This window comes from Drosophila albomicans, chromosome X (assembly GCF_009650485.2).
Source record: "Drosophila albomicans strain 15112-1751.03 chromosome X, ASM965048v2, whole genome shotgun sequence".
In the NCBI taxonomy this organism is placed as follows: Eukaryota; Metazoa; Arthropoda; class Insecta; order Diptera; family Drosophilidae; genus Drosophila; species Drosophila albomicans.
In genome coordinates, this window is record NC_047627.2 from 11822791 (window position 1) to 11839275 (window position 16485).

The window sequence follows — 16485 nt, forward strand, 5'->3', positions numbered from 1 at the left end:
GACAGACCTCGTGGCAAGTTGCCCGCCTCTTCAGTGCTGAGAATTTTGCAGGTGAATTTCGTCAGTTAACTTGTTGTGAAGCAGCCAGAAACCGGAAGCTCGAGCAGCGAGTCGATGGCTGGCTTCGGTGGTTAGACCGCAGAACTAATGGTGCCAAGCGCTGGCTGAGGCGCGACAACTGACAGGATGGAGGTGGCGAAGGGAACGAGGGTAGGAGGGTGGGAGGGTAGGAGGGGAAGACGGAACACATAAATTGATTACCAAAACATTTCACGACAAATTCGGCATGTAACAACAATGACAGCGCACAACTGGCACCAACGACGCGTTGGGGGAATTTCTGTTTTGATTGGAGTTGAAGCCGGGCTGCCAATGCGAATGCGAATGCGAATGCGAGTGGGGATTTCCCGCAGTTATCGCGCCAATCGCAATAGACAACACTTGCCGACAGCAAAATACTTACTATCACACACACACACACACACAGTCGTAAACACATTCACATAACGCGTGTTGCAATCAAAGTCGAAGCAGTCAACACAGGATGCGAGCACAATTGAGCCAAGTAACTGAGCAACATTCTATGCCAACATGGCAAATAGTCATAGAGCATTAAGGCAACAAGCTGCAGTCTTGACTTAAATAAACACTCACATCATAACCATTTCAACAAACAACAAAGACTCACTCAGATATATGTATGTCTCTAGATATATATTTCTGACTAGCTGACTAAGTCTCTTATAACAATATGATTTAGTTAATTTACAAGCACATCCTCTGCACTTTAAGTCAACGAACATGTTATTATAAAAATAATAACAACACACAGCAAAAATAAACATTTAAATCTGTTGCATTCAAATGAATTTGTTTCGAAAATCAAGAATATGCATCTTCAAATTGTGCCGTAAAAATAATACCAATTTAAAAATAAATTCTTAAACTAAAAACATTAGTCGGAAAAAACCCAAACTCTCAAATTAAGCCCAAAAATACAAAATTTATGTTACAAGATTCTGTAATCCATCGAAGTTCCTATAAAGTTTTTATCTAGATTGAAGTATTTTGCTCATAATTGAGTTAGTCGAGGAGTCGCGAACCAAGGAGGTCTTGGGTTCATATCCTGCATGATTCCATGATATATAATATATAAGTCTTTCGTAAGTAGAGTGAAAATCTTACAAATACAACTGAATAACTGAAGGCGCTTATTAAAGAATCAACAAATAAATAAATATAAAAAAAGCAATAAAACAGAATGTAATATTTTATAGATTTTATAATAAGATTTTTTCTCTTTTTAATATGAACTTGGGTATTATATAAAATATTCTTAAAAACAACATGTATTTTCTAACATTAAGATAGACGCACTTTTTACGCTGTAAAACAAAAAGATTTAATATATGGCCAGACATAAATTCTTTCAACTTTTCACTCAAATGTTGACCAGGATTTTTTCAAAAAAGATTCAAATTTATTTTCGATTTTAATGTTAGCGTTTAAGTTCTCATTATTGATTGAGATTTAGCTTTGGACTGAATAAATTGCTGTACTGATTCAAATACTTTATAACATAAAACTATACAAAATGAAATTAATATTCTGCTACCTACAAAGCAGCTACGGAATTATAAATTAAACATTAAACGTAATACTAACAAATGGCAAATCCATACAATTAAGTAAACAACTTTACGTATTTGATATTCGATAAATTTGCAAGCGCCGCAAAGTATGCAACACGTAATTTGTGTAATGCCAAAAGCGAATGTATAGACGAGTCAAACTGGGGAAGAAGTTACTTCGCTGCTATTGCTTTTGGGTTTTTTTTTAAATAGATAGCAGATAAATCACAGTTAAGCATACTTTTAGTTCCTTTCTTATTTGTTTTATTTTACACTATAAACTATAACTCAATATGCAATTAATATTCTAAGCCAATAAATATATTAAATTAAGTATACGTTCATAAAATTTTTTTACATATTTAAAAATTATATTAATTGTAATTAAACGGGTAATAAAATTAGTTTGTGCAATAAAAACATTTGTATATATAATAATATTAATATTGAGACACTTTCATATTAATACACATTAACTTATCTTCAACAAGATAGTATTCTATTCTTCTGAAATATTCCTTAAGAGAGTTTTCACTCTGCCTACAAATGTGATAAGAACAGCCATAGGAAACTCCTCAACCCAGAGATAGCAATATACATACATATATAAACATTATTAGTTTATTTTTCATATTCATCTTAATAATTTTTGTATTTTATTCGAATTGTTGCATTGTTAAATTCATACTTAGTACCACAAGTTGTTAACATCGTATACTTCGTTGACGCTGCAGAGGAACTTGTAGCTGGGATTGACACCCGTGGTGCACTTGCTGGCTGGGACAGAGCACGTGTTGTACATCTTGATGCCAACCACATTGGTGGCCGCATAGTTGCATGCCAAGAGGAAAGCCTTGTAGGATTGCCCCTGCACCGAGTAAGTGGATGCAGCGCATCCCACATGGGTATTGCGATCGGCGACCATGACGGTGAAGTGACCGATGGCGGGTCCGTTGTAGTTAGTGGGATAGGCATCGATGTATGACTGCTCGGTGTCCTTCACTTCGCTGTACCACATGTCTACGCTCTGGATAAGGCTGGCCGTCTTATTGAGAGGACCAGTGGAGCCAATCCAGGCCAGATTCTGTCCAGCCCACTGGAAGGCATCGGTGTTGCGGCAGCCATCGTGTTTCATCTGACAGCTGCGCACATTGAGGGAGGCCAGATAAGCGAGCTCATCGTCCCATTGCATGGTGGCCATGCGGCAGGCGGGCTTCAGTTTGCTCTCACCGCCGCCAGCGATGAAGCTGCGATGTCCATTGTGGCTGGCCAAAAGCACATTCTTGTCAGCGTCCGAGAGACTCACCAAGGCTCTGTCACTGGGACAGCTCGATCCCCAAGCCTGTCATAAAGATAGGAAGCGAGAGATAAACACATGTTTGTAAGGAGAATTGGAAAAGCTGAGTCATACGTACGCCATCGTTGTTGCAGCCAATGTTTTGGGTGCTTCCGCAGTTCTGCTTGCAATAGTCCGTGGCACCAAAGACGCCAGAGAGTGCAGCTGAAAGTGCCGTTAGCACAGTAACGATTGGGATGTTGCTCATGTCTGTATCAAAGCTCGATTGTTGTCTGCTCGCCCAGCGCTCGGCGCTTTTATGTCAACTGCGGCGCTTCGCGCGGAATTTTCTTTATCTAACTTGCTATTTGTGATAAGAGGGCGTAACAATTGCTCAAATATTTACACCCAAGTACCGCACGCTAAACTCCCACTGGAGACGGCGGAGACGAGTGGCGGTGATTAAAGACGTCATGGCAACAAAGAACATTGTGATAATGTAGCAAAACTAAGAATTATTCACAGCTGTTCCCTTTCTTCTAGTAAACGTTCGTGGGTGTGTCATCAAAGGTACAAGCTGATTGTTACAAGAGGGATTGCTACAAGACTGAATGATGGAGCATTGACTGATGGAACACTGACTGCTACAACACGGACATAAAGAACACTGACTACTACACGATCGTCTCCTACATAACTGACTGCAACAACACTGACTGGTATAACTCCGACTGATTGAAAACAGAACAGCAGTTAAACTGCTGAAAGACTGACTGCTACAACACTAACCGCTATTAGTCTGATATAAGACTGAATGCTACAACATAAAAGGCGATCAACTGGATGTAAAAGTAAACAGAAGAGCAAAAGAGCGAGCAAAATATAGTGACGCGCGCAAATGCCTTATTTGCATTAATTTACACGTGGAATTGCATATAAATATGAAGTATGTTACAATTATACACAATACTAGCTTTTCTAGCACACTAAGAAAGCAACGACCAAATTAAATTGGAAAAGAGGATCCGCAATTCCGTTACTTGTATATAGCTGATTGATACAGTACTAACTGCTACAAAACTCTAAGAAAGCAATTACACCTGGAAGTAAACAAAAGCGCAAATGAGGAAGCATAACAGACTGATTGCTACACTACAAGAAAGCAAGTACATTTGTCAATAAAGTAATTAATATCAAGTTAAGCGTGCACGTGCCTTGACCGTATTTGTTTGGCCAGCTCAAATATTTAACAAAAGAAAATGCAACACAAATAAATAAATAATTACAATATGCAAAGCTGACTGCTACAACACTAATTACTGCAATACTGACTGCTACAAAACACTGCAGCTGGAAGCAAACAGAAGATCAGTGCAGCATGTACATGTTCTCTCATTACACACACATTCACACACACAGTTGTAAAGATATTCACATTACGCGTGTTGCAGTCAAAGTCGAAGCAGTCATCACAGGATGCGCACACAATTGAGCCAAGTATAATATTATAACCATACAACAATCTATGCCAACTTGGCAAATAGTCATAAAGCATTAAGGCAACAAGCTGCATAACATCATAACCATTTCAACAAAACAATGAAGACTCACCCAGATATACATATGTATGTATCCAGATATATATTACTCACTAACTGTCTAAGTCTCTTACAATAATATGTTAGTAAATTTATAAGCATAGCTTTTCTAACTCTTGAACGGAAAAGGAAATATGGCCAGACATGACTTCATTCAACGGTTAATTCTAATTCAAATTTACTTTAGATTTTTTTATTAATCTTGTTTTCAACAAAATAATTTTCTCTTTTTTCTATGAGATGTTTGCAAATTTAAGTTTATTTTTCAAAATATTTCCTAGGGGAATTTTCACTTAGCCTAAAAACGAAAATTGAATAGCCTTAGGAAGCTCCTCAGCCCAGAGATATATTGAAATATTATTGGTTCTTTATATTTATCATAATATTTTTTTTTGCGTTTTATTCGGTTCGTTGCATTGTTAAATTCATACTTAGTACCACAAGTTGTTAACATCGTATACCTCGTTGACGCTGCAGAGGAACTTGTAGCTGGGATTGACGCCCGTGGTGCACTTGCTGGCTGGGACAGAGCACGAGTTGTACATCTTGATGCCATCCACATTGGTGGCCGCATAGTTGCAGGCTAACAGGAAATCCTTGAATTGCCCCTGCACCGAGTATGTGGATGCAGCGCATCCCACATGGGTGTTGCGATCAGCGACCATGGTGGTGAAATGGCCGATAGCGGGTCCGTTGTAGTAGCCGGGATAGGCATCGATGTATGACTGCTCGGTGTACTTTACTTCGCTGTACCACATGTCTACGCTCTGGATAAGGCTGGCCGTCTTATTGAGAGGACCAGTGGAGCTCCCCCTGTAAAGATTCTGTCCAGCCCACTGGAAGGCATCGGTGTTGCGGCAGCCATCGTGTTTCATCTGACAGCTGCGCACATTGAGGGAGGCCAGATAAGCGAGCTCATCGTCCCATTGCATGGTGGCCATGCGGCAGGCGGGCTTCAGTTTGCTCTCGCCGCCGCCGGCGATGAAGCTGCGATATCCATTGTGGCTGGCCAAAAGCACATTCTTGTCAGCGTCCGAGAGACTAACCAAGGCTCTGTCACTGGGACAGCTCGATCCCCAAGCCTGTCATAAAAATAGGAACCGAGTGATAAACAGATGTTTATTAAGAGAAATGGAGAATGGGAATGTTGAGTCATACGCCATCGTTGTTGCAGCCAATGTGTTTTTTGCCACGGCAGTTCTGCTTGCAATAGTCTGTGGCACCAAGGACGCCAGTGAGTGCAGCTGAAAGTGCCATTAGCACAGTTACGATTGGGATGTTGGTCATGTCTGTAACAAAAACAAAGCTCGATTGTTGTCTGCTAGCCCAGCGATCAGCGTTTATATATCAACTGCATCGCTTCCCGCGGAATTTTCTTTATCCAATTTGCGATACAATTGCTTAAAAATTTACACCCAAGTACCGGAAGCTCAACTCCCACTGGAGACGGCAGAGACGAGCGGCGATAATTAAAGACGTCATGGCAACAAAGAACATTATGATAATGTGGCAAAACTAAGAATTATTCACAGCTATTCCCTTACTTCTAGTTAACGTGGATGTGTCATCAAATGTACAAGCTGATTGTTACAAGAGGGATTTCTACAAGACTGAATGATGGAGCATTGACTGATGGAACACTAACTGCTATAAGATAGAACACTGAATAATAAAAGTTTAACTGCTGCAAGACTGAATGATACAAGACTGACCGATGGTACATTAAATGATAAGAGTCTGAGTGCTACAACACTGTCGGATAGAACACTTACGGCTAGAAGATTATCTGCAACAAGACTGACTGCTACAACACTAACCGATATAAAACTAACTGCTATAAGACTGACTGCTATAAGACTGAATGCTACAACATAAAAGGCGAACAACTGGATGTAAAAGTAAACAGAAGAGCAAAAGAACGAGCAAATATAGTGACGCGTGCAGATGCCTTATTTACATGAATTTGAGCGTGGAATTTTATTATAAAAAGGAAGTAGAATTCAAAGTATACACTTACAAAAGTGAAGACCCGCTGCTGTAATACTAAATGTTCTAGCATAATAAGAAAGCAACTAGCAAATTAAATTGCAAAACAGGATCCGCAATTCAATTACTTTTATAAAGCCGATTGTTACAAAACATGCAATTGAGGAAGCATCATATAGAGTTATCGCCATTACACTGACCACTACAAAACTCCAAGAGAGCAATTACATTTGTCAATAAAGTAATTAATATCAAGAACGAAAGAGACTTACGCCTGCACGTGCCTTGACCGTATTTGTTTGGCCAGCTCAAATAGTTAACAAAAGAAAATGCAACACAAATAAATTGATAAATACAATATGCAAAGCTGACTGCTACAACACTAATTACTCCAATACTGACTGCTACAAAACGCTGCAATTGGAAGCAAACAGAACGTTAGAGTGCAGCATGCACACTTTCTGTCATTATTTGTTTTAGCCAGCGCAAATGTTTACCAAATGGAAATGCAAAGCACACAGCAACCGTAAATTATACATAACATATTTATATTATATAAAGCAAACAATTTAAATGTGTCAAATGGAAATAAAGAGCAATGAAATTGGCTAACTTTTACGACTTTTTATAGTCTCTTTTTCTCTCTGTGTATTCAACTATATCACTGTCCATTCTTCCACGCACCTGTTTGCTTATCAGTGTCTGCTCTGCTGAGTCGAGAAGTCTGCCCGGAAATCTATCTGTCTATCAGTTTTTCAAATCTCCGTTTACCATTTTGTTGATCATAAATCTTTCAGTCAGTCGGTCAACTAAGCCTTAGAATTCAATTAAATAAGTGTCACATCTGTTGTATACATCAGGATTTTTATTGTCTTAGATGTCTCCTAGTAGGTGAAGACTTCGGCCACCTTGCAGAGACCAGGATAGTTGACATTGGTGCCCGTGGTGCAGCCGGCAGCTGTGTTGCCCGCCACATAGACGGCATTGCCGACAATGTTTGTGGTGGCATAATTGCAGGCCAGCAGAAAGTTGTTCATGCCGCTGGTCACATATCTGGCAGCTGCGCAGCCGAGAGCAATATTATTCTGTCGCGCCATCACGGTAAAGTGTCCAATTTGCCTAAAAGAATGGAATGAAAACGAAGTGATTACTTGTGATTATGAATTCAATTAAAGTTGCTGCTTCTTACGGTCCAGTCCAGTCGGAGGGATACTTGGCGATGACACTCTTGTTGGCATCCAGTCTTTCGTTCCACCACATGGTCACCGACGATGTCAGAAGCGCGGCATTCGTCTGGCTGGAAGAAGCACCCGAATACGAAATGATGGCCAAGTTCTGTCCGCTCATTTTGTACTGCGGTGTGTTGTGGCATGCGTCGTGCTTCATCTGGCATTGCTTCACATTGAGTGCGGCAAGCGTTGCCAGCTGTGGACTCCAGCGCATCGTTGCCATTCTCCTGGCCGTATCGTATCTGGGCAGTTTTCCGAGAGCAATATGGTTGCGTCGCACATTGTGCAGCTTCACCAAATGTTGGCGCATCGTCAAGTTCATAGCGATGAGGTACGGTGCTGGGCTCGTGGGGCAATTTGTTGACCAAGTCTGCGTTAATTAAATAAGTTTCGCTTTCGCACTTTTCAAAAACTATTTGCATCCTCATACCCCATTGTTGTTGCAGCCAATGTTTGTGGAAGTGCCACAAAGCGTTGCATTGCAATAGTCGACCGCTCCGTGGACTTGACACAAGGTCAGGCTGATGGTGAGAAGTGTCAAACTGAAGCGCAGCATTTCGAAATTCGGCAGCCAAGTAACTGTAAATTTATAGTCAAATCTCTTGGCTTTTATAGTCGCGAAATTTACCAAAAGAAATAAACGTGGCATACAGAATCAAATACTGATATTTGTATATTAAATACAAATATAAAAAGTTAGATAAATAACGGAACACTCCCAAAAAAATGCCTCCAACTGTGTTTGCAACTCGTGCGTGGTGGACCAGCTGCATTAGAAAAGAGTCTTGTTTAACTAACTCCAAGCCTCTATAAGAAACTAATTCACTATGTTTTTAGAGAAGATTTGGCTGAGCTTGTTTAATATTTGCTAAACCAATTGTTTCGCTAAGTAAACTTGTCATCCTATATTTAAAGTCTGCTATAAAAAAATGCGAAAATTTTCCACTCAATTTATGAAAGAGTATTGAAATAATATATTTCTAAGCAAGTCACTATTAATTAGAAATTTAGTTTCTTTTATTTTAATAGATTTTACATCCAATAAATTTCAATGCAAATAATCAACACAACACTTGTTATCACTTTAAGCCATTCCAGGTGTATAAACAATTTCAAATGATTTCCGCTGTTCGCTGACAGAAGTTTGTCGTTTATAATTTATGTGAGCCATGATAATGTTCGCATTCTCTGAATACTGCGGTCGCTAATTTATTGAACAGAATTCACAGAACAGAAAATATAATTCTGTAGCCATCCAAGAATTGGAATATTTTATTATATTTTATGACAACTAGGGGGATCACCAATGAGCTGTGGCAGTGAATGCAAACTGAAATCAACGACTATATTTGTGTCAAACATATATTTACGATCGCGTATACGTCAAGTGGTACGCAATATCTTGTGGTTGTTTACCTCAAAACTCTGCACAACTAGCAACAGAGCAAATAGAAACCAAAACAAAAACAAAGTTATGTAAACAATAATATTGTTTATTTGCAAGTGAGAATAAATATGATACTAGATATTGTTTTGAGCATTACTAAATGAAATGACAAAAATAAAAGAGTTTATTGTGAAATTGGGAGAACACTTTGATACAACCTGAAATCATGAGCCAGAGTTCGTTTCCATTTGTTGTTATCGGTCATAAAAAACAGCAAATACAAATTCTTGTGTAATACTTCCTGCTAGCTGATAAATATAATGTAACGAGCAAGAGAGCTCGACTATGAGATACTTCCTACCCATTTTCATTTATTTAAATTTGTAATGTTTTGCACTGACTCTCTTTCTGGTTCTGCTTACTATATACTATATATGTAATTAGGTATTTATCGTGTGTATATATATTTTTGTCTGAGTAATTTTTCGTTTTCATATAATATTTTTATGGTCTGCATATAAGTAAATCTGTGGGCTGTTTTTTCATCATCTTTTTGTTTTGTTTCTAGTTATTTATGTCATTTAGTTTGCTTCGCTAGCTTCAACGATCTTCCTCTCCATCTTGTTAAATTGTACACAGAAAATATGGTTTATTTGTTCATATACATATGTTCTATAATCTTTGCTTTTTTATTTTTGTTACGGTTGTTCTTCATTTATTGTTTTATCTGTTTAGTTTTGCTTTTGTATTTGTTGTACGATTTCTTTAAAGTGGCATCACAAGACAGTGTAGAGATAGAAATATATCTATGCAATTGCCTTTCAGTTGCTAGTAATTATGAATCATTATGGGATTACCCACTCTCTGTGGATGGTTTCACTTGAAACAAATCAGAAATGTTTGTTTTAGGCTATCATTCAATGAGGAATACCTTTGCGTGTGAAATTCTGAGAAAACTGTGCGGCTGCCAACAAAAATATAACAACAAATCAAAAAAAAATTTAAAACAAAACAATACAAAAATTATGGACAAAATATAATATATAGAATACAAAAGGATATCTCAATCATAATATTAAGGTACAAACGGTCAGTATGAAATTAATACAAACGATAAATTGATGAGCTAAAATGTTGGTAAAAGTACAAAGGCTTTGTGGCGCCATCTATCGTTTGTTGGTACATTGACAATTCGAATTGTCGCAGCCCCAAAGTATGCTACAAATAATATTTGCTGCTGCATTGCTATATTGTTACTTATTAGAAAAATTATCCTAACTCGGCCATATCCTTGCGCATTTTGATCGGACCTGATGAAATTGAAAAATGTTCGATATTTTGAAGCGAACTTTATAAGAAATTCTTAAAAATCGTTGAGTGCCAATTGGTAGTCCTTGTTCCCTTGATAACAAAAGGGAATGTCCTTGCCAGATCCTGAATGATTTTGTAGAGTTATAGAGAAAAACAAATGTCCACTTAACAGTTATTACATGGGCAGTAAACACCGGCCCTTAACAGCTGCATTTAACAACGGTCTTAGCATTTAACAGCGGTCCTAAACAGCAGCACTTAACAGACCGGCTTAACATAAGCTGCGCAAGCGCGCTACTTTAATTTTTAAATTTATATTGCTGTCGCTGGTTTTACGATTCTGATCACCTGGTGCTCAGCAAATTTCACATATGCCAAATTGGCTTTTCGGACAGCGACAAATTTAACAGGGCTCTTTAACAGCAGAACGTAATACTTACTGACCTTGTCAAGAATCTAACTGATTAACTTAACTTTCAAAAAATAATAAAAATAAAATTAGTGGCTTAATTTTCAGTTTTTGTTTTTTACCGTCAGGAACGCTCAAACACTGGCATATTAGCTGGTGAAATACCAGGCGAACAGAAATCAGCAGCAAGCAGAAGTAGCAACTAAAGTTCTTTAAAGCTCAAAGCTCTACTTCTCTCTCTCTCCTAAACTGCTCAGATCATATTCCCGCTCTTAGGATCCACACGTCACAAGTAATGAGTAACTGACCAATGGCAGCGAGGCACATTTGAGTGCACTTATAGAGAAATCCACTTGCTACTCTATCATGTTCGCCTGGTATTTCAGTTGCTCCACGTGGTATTTTACCAGTTGTACATTTTTAACTGCACTAAAATAGTGGATTATTCATTGAACAGTCTTTTAGCAGATTTGAATTTTTGTCGGTTATTTTCAAATTTGAAAATGGTACTAGAACGAAAAAAAATATAGCATACTTTGAGGGTGCAACTACGGTCTTTTTTCGAAAACAAGCTTATATCTCGTCCATATTCTGTCAGATTTTCAAAGGACGTATACGGCTAGGATTGCAAGGACCTCCGTTATCGGTTGGCATCAAAAATTATGAGATTATCTAAGGATCCAAGAATTGTAATTTTTTGATCCAAGGTCTAAATGATAACTCAAGAACTACAAGGATAATTGGAATGTCCTTTGACGTATTGTTAGGCCTCATTAATATGCATCGATTCATTTATTGCTTGCCAGGATACGCAAGGACATTCTCATGTTATAGCCTATTTTCTGTATACAATTTATTTTGGATCCTTTAAGGATTTTCGTCCTTTTGAGTATGTCAATCGGTTTGTATTTATTAACCTTATCCTTGTGACAAAGGACATCCTGATTGTCCTTTAAACCACCGAAATAATACAAAATTCAAAAATAATACAAAACATATTTTTGAATTTTTCACGGATTTGTGTTCTTTTCTGTCGGTTACATTCAAATTTTAAATTTGAAATAGACGCTCATATGAATGATGCCACTAATTTTGTAGATGACTTTCTTTAGTTCTAGTTGCTGCTGATTTATGTTCTTCTAGTATTTCGTTTGCTAACCGGGCAGTTCTTGCCGTCATCGATTGCTGTAATTGGCCTCTTGAAGCAGCGTTGAAAAAGTAACCAATAAGCAGATGAAATACCAGGCGAACATGAATCAGCAGCAAGCAGAAATACAGCAAGTCACTTGCATATTTGGTGACCGCAAGTTTCGCTCCTGAAAGTATGCTACAATAAATTTAATATTTTTGCAGTTTTAAATACTTATTGCCAACGAAACATAGATGGCGCTAATAAGCAGTTGGTGATAGAACTATAAATTCCAATTGAAACTTTATAGCTAGTGCTTCTCTTGGATCGATTTGTCTTTATAAAAGAAGTACTTGCGATAATGGGCATTACAATCGTCCGAAATACAGTAGACTTTTGAAATTTTTGTTTATTTTTCGGCCATATCCTGTCTTATATTGGTAGTCTACTTGCTTGCAATAAGTACACAATAATAATGAATGAAATTTAATCTATTAAAATATTGTATTATTTTACATTTGCAATTTGGAAAATAAATAGGATTTTGACTGTTTCCAATGGTGTTCTTCAAAAACAGCTGATGTGATTTGCCAACTCGTGAAGCTAGCGTCTTTCGACTTTTGCTTTGTGCTCGTCATTCGTGCATCTGCTTCCGTCGTCTCTACCCTCAGCCACCTGCTGCTGTAAACATGTAAACATAACCCAACTTTGCATGTGCCATGTAGCTTGCAATGTATATACGACACAGATACATGGCAAAGACCGTAGCAAGCGTTAGCAAAGCAGCTTTAATATCAAAGTCATTGCTCTGTCAAGCTACTTAAATTAATAAACTTGTATACATTAATCCGGCAGTGGGTGGCGAAATGACTATGGGAGTCTCACCATGTAGCCCATATTGTACATGGGTCGGCCGTGTATACATGGCAACCATTCAAGCCTACATGGCAAGCGCAAACTGGTTCTCGGCAAAGGCGGTCAACGGGGCATTAGAAGTAAAAGAGATTCGTGCTTTAGTGACCTATCACGATAATGGATCCTTAATTCAAATAAAATTCGCATTTATTTGTACATAATATTTTATTCATTTGTTATTGTAATTGCATTTATAAATTAAAAATCTATTCATGTCTCTTTCCTATTTACAGTGGACGCAACAGCTATAGCAACTGCAACGGCGGGATATCGGCAATGGGATCGGGTCCCAGATGCTATGGTTCAATCTTGCGTATTTTCAAACTGCCGACACCAATGCCAGCAATGCGATTCTTTAGCATACTACTCGGTGAGGAGACGGCTTTAGGCGAGCTGATCAACTGCAGCTCCAACTGGTTGACATTGTTGTTGTCTGCCCCATTGGCGCCGCTTGGACTACCTGCTGCTCCGTTCTGCAAACCACGCTTTAGCATAAAACGACGTGCTGTGGTAGTTCCAGGCAACACAGACGTTGTGGTCGTGTTTGTGGTCACAGTGGCTGCAGTTGACGACTGTGTCGCAGCCTTTGCTGTCTGCAACTCTTCATACGTGGGATCCACTTCCATCTCCGTATTAGCGCTATCATCATCATGCTGTCATTACAAATTAAATGTTATTAGTTTTTATTCGTTATATTTACTCTTTAGTTTACTCACCGCATCGCTAGCGTACTCTTCGTCGTCGTGTCCCTCTTCCTCCTCGAATTCGGCGCTTTCGGACTTCTCGGGATACTCGACCAGCTGCCCATTAAGCGTGGGGAACTCAATCACAGGCAATATCAGACGCTGATTGCTATTACTCTCGTCCATTAGTTGCTGTATTAGATGAGCAATATCCTCACGCTTCTTGGTCACAGTCAGATAATCGAACCAGTTAGTCAGCTGCTTGATAGGCAGCCGATAATCCTTAATGGGTTCCTTAAAGAACTGCTGCACATACTGCAGCAGATAAAGACCACAGTCGGTAAAGTTATTTTGCTGTGGCACCTTGACACAATGGCCCGGCATGTTGTCCTTGTTGAAAATGTGCTTCTGCGCATCCGGCTTCTTCACCTTGTACTCGCACGTGAGATAATCGCGCAGCGTTGCCACCACTCGACTACGTGAGGCACCCGCCAACGAGTCAAATATAAGTATCAATGGCTGCTTCACAGCCGGCACATCGTCATTGGTGACGCGGTTGGGTGAATTGGAGCTCTCGCTATCCTCAGATGCCATATCACTTTCGTCGCCTTCCGCTTCGTCGCGTTCGCTTTCATCGTCGGCAATGTGGCAAATGTCGATGGGCATCGTTGGCAATGAGACGGAGTCGCGTTTCGCTAGCGATGTGATAGTTGTGTTGCTAATCTGCATCGGCACTTTCTTGGCACGGTGTCGCTTCAGCTGCTGAGGCTCTACCGGCTGATTAGTATCATAGGTAACGGGTCCTTTAAGGCATGGGAAACAGATGATGGCTAGGAACCAATGCGATTGCTCATTGATAGGGACAATGATAAAGTCCTTGTCGAAGATATCCACCAGTTTTGTCCACTTCTGCACACGCGCATGACGCCTCTGGGCCGCTGTCAGCTTCACGTCCGTGGCACGCGTCAGAGTTGTGAGTCGTTTGTAAAAGAAGGTGCTAAATATGTGTGTTCGATCACGCAGCGTTTCAGGAATGAGCGTATTGCGCAGCCAGAGCAGATAGAAATCAATGATGATGTCATTCAAATACGATTCCTTGGTGAGACACATATAATCCTCCATGCGTATGCACAATCCACCCGTTCCTTTGGGGGGATACATCAGCAGACTGATTTGTTCATCCGGACGCAGTTGTCTTGGCGGCATTTGTTTCGACTTCTCCAGTTCCTTGCGATCCAATTCGGCGATGCGTTCAAAGATTTCGGCTGCATCGCTTGTGGAGATCTCATCCACAAAGTTAAACATGGCCTTGATGGTTTCGCGTGCCGAGAAGTTAATGCTGTCAAACACCAATAGCAAACGACGCTCATGCAAACTGCCATTGCCCTTGAAAGCGAGTTCTAAAGAATAAAATCAATATTTTTATGGAACGGAAATCGAAGGAAGACTATTGGCGAACTTACGTTCGTTGGCTGTATCGTCAGGAAGCTGCAGCTGCGTCTTCACGTACTGTGCGCAACGCTTCAGCATGTAGAGTGTGATCAGCGGCTGAGCCTTCTCCGAGCTGGCAAAATGAGCAATCACTTTGATGACTTCGCGCTTATAAATATGGAGCACAAACTTGGTATCCTTTTTGGGCAGAATGCCCGCTATGCGCACTCCCTTCGACGTGAATTTTACCTTGAGGACCAACTCATTATTAGCATATATATTATATATACATCATGGTGTTATTTCACTTACCGGCTCTGTGACTTCAAAGCGATATGGAAACAGACGCAGACACTTGCAACTCAATTTTGTGGTGAATGCTTCGCCCTGGGCTGCATCCGATTGATCTGTGACATCGCCGCGCACAAAATCTGCAAGCCAAAAAATGTGTAAAATGCATTTTTAATTGTGTTCCATGTGGTTGTCACATTTATATCGTCTAAGGTGTGTATATTTTTTGCTTGTATTGCCTGCCTCACCATCGTTGTCCATAATGCTTTGCGTGTAGGCACTCAACACATGCAGTAAATGTCGAAATGTTTGCAAGTATTTATTTAATTGCAGTTTTTGTTAAAATTCATTACAATCATTAAAGTATTGTAAATTTGTGTGTTGACTGCGTTGTGCTGCTTCTTCTTTCTTTTTTGTCGTCACACCCGCATACAGTAAAAATGGCGTGGTACCGCAGCGCCATCTGTGGTCGTAACTACAAGCACGCAGCATTGCCAACAGCAACGAAAAATAGTGTGCACAGCTAGCTAGCTATACAGGGATGCAAACACAAATATTCATAAACGAATGAAGAATGTGTGCATGAAGATTACGATGATACTTCTTATAATATATATACATATATATGTATTTTAATGTACATATTTAAATGTATGTAAATAAAACATAAGCATATCATGATAATATCGCACAATAAATAAACATGTACATAGTTATTAATTTTGATGTATTATTACTGACCTTCTCGTTTATATCGGGCAGCATTGGATTGCAGGCAGTATTGCCATTACTCTTGTTCACAGCGCTGTCATTATCCTGTTCAGCTTCATCCTCACTGCTCAGCAGCAACACGGTTTCCACTTCGGCTACTTGACGTCTACTACGCGTCATTCTGCCCCAAATGGCGGCCATGCCCCTGCCGTGCATGTTGTCTGTGCACGGAGCAAAGGTGGCGCTTCCTCAGGCGGCAGCTGCTGCTGCTGAGACTTGCCACGAAATGGCGAGCGTACCAATTGGGCGGTAGTTGCCACCAATTATGGTTGCTGCACCGCTTGTTGTTGCTGGTGCAGAGGCGTCTTCTGTATCTGCACTTGCTGAAAGACCACGTTATTTGTTTGCTGTGGCACAACCACGTCTGTGCTTGCAGCTGCAACTGTTGCTGCTGCTGTTGTTTCACGTTGCGCAGCACGTGCTGCTGCCTGTTGTTGC

The 16485-nt window shown here is 39.7% G+C and overlaps 4 protein-coding genes across 4 annotated transcripts; all 4 read right to left on the reverse strand.

Annotated features, from left to right (window-relative positions):
- Nucleotides 1–2230: 2230 nt before the first annotated feature.
- Nucleotides 2231–3207, reverse strand: LOC117574807 (antigen 5 like allergen Cul n 1-like). Its single transcript, XM_034258775.2, has 2 exons — nt 3047–3207; nt 2231–2973 (listed from the first exon to the last, which is right to left on the reverse strand). Exons 1-2 carry the CDS (start codon nt 3173–3175, stop codon nt 2320–2322), a joined length of 783 nt encoding a protein of 260 aa, XP_034114666.1. The 5' UTR covers nt 3176–3207; the 3' UTR covers nt 2231–2319.
- A 1662-nt stretch (nt 3208–4869) lies between these two features.
- Nucleotides 4870–5798, reverse strand: LOC117574815 (antigen 5 like allergen Cul n 1-like). The gene is made up of 2 exons (XM_034258786.2): nt 5664–5798; nt 4870–5587 (listed from the first exon to the last, which is right to left on the reverse strand). Exons 1-2 carry the CDS (start codon nt 5790–5792, stop codon nt 4937–4939), a joined length of 780 nt encoding a protein of 259 aa, XP_034114677.1. The 5' UTR covers nt 5793–5798; the 3' UTR covers nt 4870–4936.
- A 1364-nt stretch (nt 5799–7162) lies between these two features.
- On the reverse strand, nt 7163–8692 carry LOC117574799 (antigen 5 like allergen Cul n 1-like). The gene is made up of 3 exons (XM_034258763.2): nt 8151–8692; nt 7681–8090; nt 7163–7610 (listed from the first exon to the last, which is right to left on the reverse strand). Exons 1-3 carry the CDS (start codon nt 8367–8369, stop codon nt 7376–7378), a joined length of 864 nt encoding a protein of 287 aa, XP_034114654.1. The 5' UTR covers nt 8370–8692; the 3' UTR covers nt 7163–7375.
- A 4329-nt stretch (nt 8693–13021) lies between these two features.
- Nucleotides 13022–15694, reverse strand: LOC117574760 (sentrin-specific protease 6-like). Its single transcript, XM_034258707.2, has 5 exons — nt 15525–15694; nt 15298–15416; nt 15018–15234; nt 13588–14954; nt 13022–13524 (listed from the first exon to the last, which is right to left on the reverse strand). The coding sequence occupies exons 1-5, from the start codon at nt 15535–15537 to the stop codon at nt 13168–13170; spliced, it is 2073 nt and encodes a 690-aa protein (XP_034114598.1). The 5' UTR covers nt 15538–15694; the 3' UTR covers nt 13022–13167.
- Nucleotides 15695–16485: the final 791 nt, after the last annotated feature.

Bases quoted from the DNA above. Each gene is read 5' to 3' on its own strand.
- LOC117574807 (XM_034258775.2), bottom strand. From the start codon at position 3,175: ATGAGCAACATCCCAATCGTTACTGTGCTAACGGCACTTTCAGCTGCA. The intron at 2,974-3,046 runs GTACGTATGACT...TCTTTATGACAG, and splicing joins TTGGCTGCAACAACGATGGC to GCTTGGGGATCGAGCTGTCC.
- LOC117574815 (XM_034258786.2), bottom strand. From the start codon at position 5,792: ATGACCAACATCCCAATCGTAACTGTGCTAATGGCACTTTCAGCTGCA. The intron at 5,588-5,663 runs GTATGACTCAAC...TTTTTATGACAG, and splicing joins TTGGCTGCAACAACGATGGC to GCTTGGGGATCGAGCTGTCC.
- LOC117574799 (XM_034258763.2), bottom strand. From the start codon at position 8,369: ATGCCACGTTTATTTCTTTTGGTAAATTTCGCGACTATAAAAGCCAAG. The intron at 8,091-8,150 runs GTATGAGGATGC...TAATTAACGCAG, and splicing joins TTGGCTGCAACAACAATGGG to ACTTGGTCAACAAATTGCCC. The intron at 7,611-7,680 runs GTAAGAAGCAGC...CCATTCTTTTAG, and splicing joins CCCTCCGACTGGACTGGACC to GCAAATTGGACACTTTACCG.
- LOC117574760 (XM_034258707.2), bottom strand. The intron at 15,235-15,297 runs GTAAGTGAAATA...TTGGTCCTCAAG, and splicing joins GCTTTGAAGTCACAGAGCCG to GTAAAATTCACGTCGAAGGG. The intron at 14,955-15,017 runs GTAAGTTCGCCA...TTTATTCTTTAG, and splicing joins TGACGATACAGCCAACGAAC to AACTCGCTTTCAAGGGCAAT.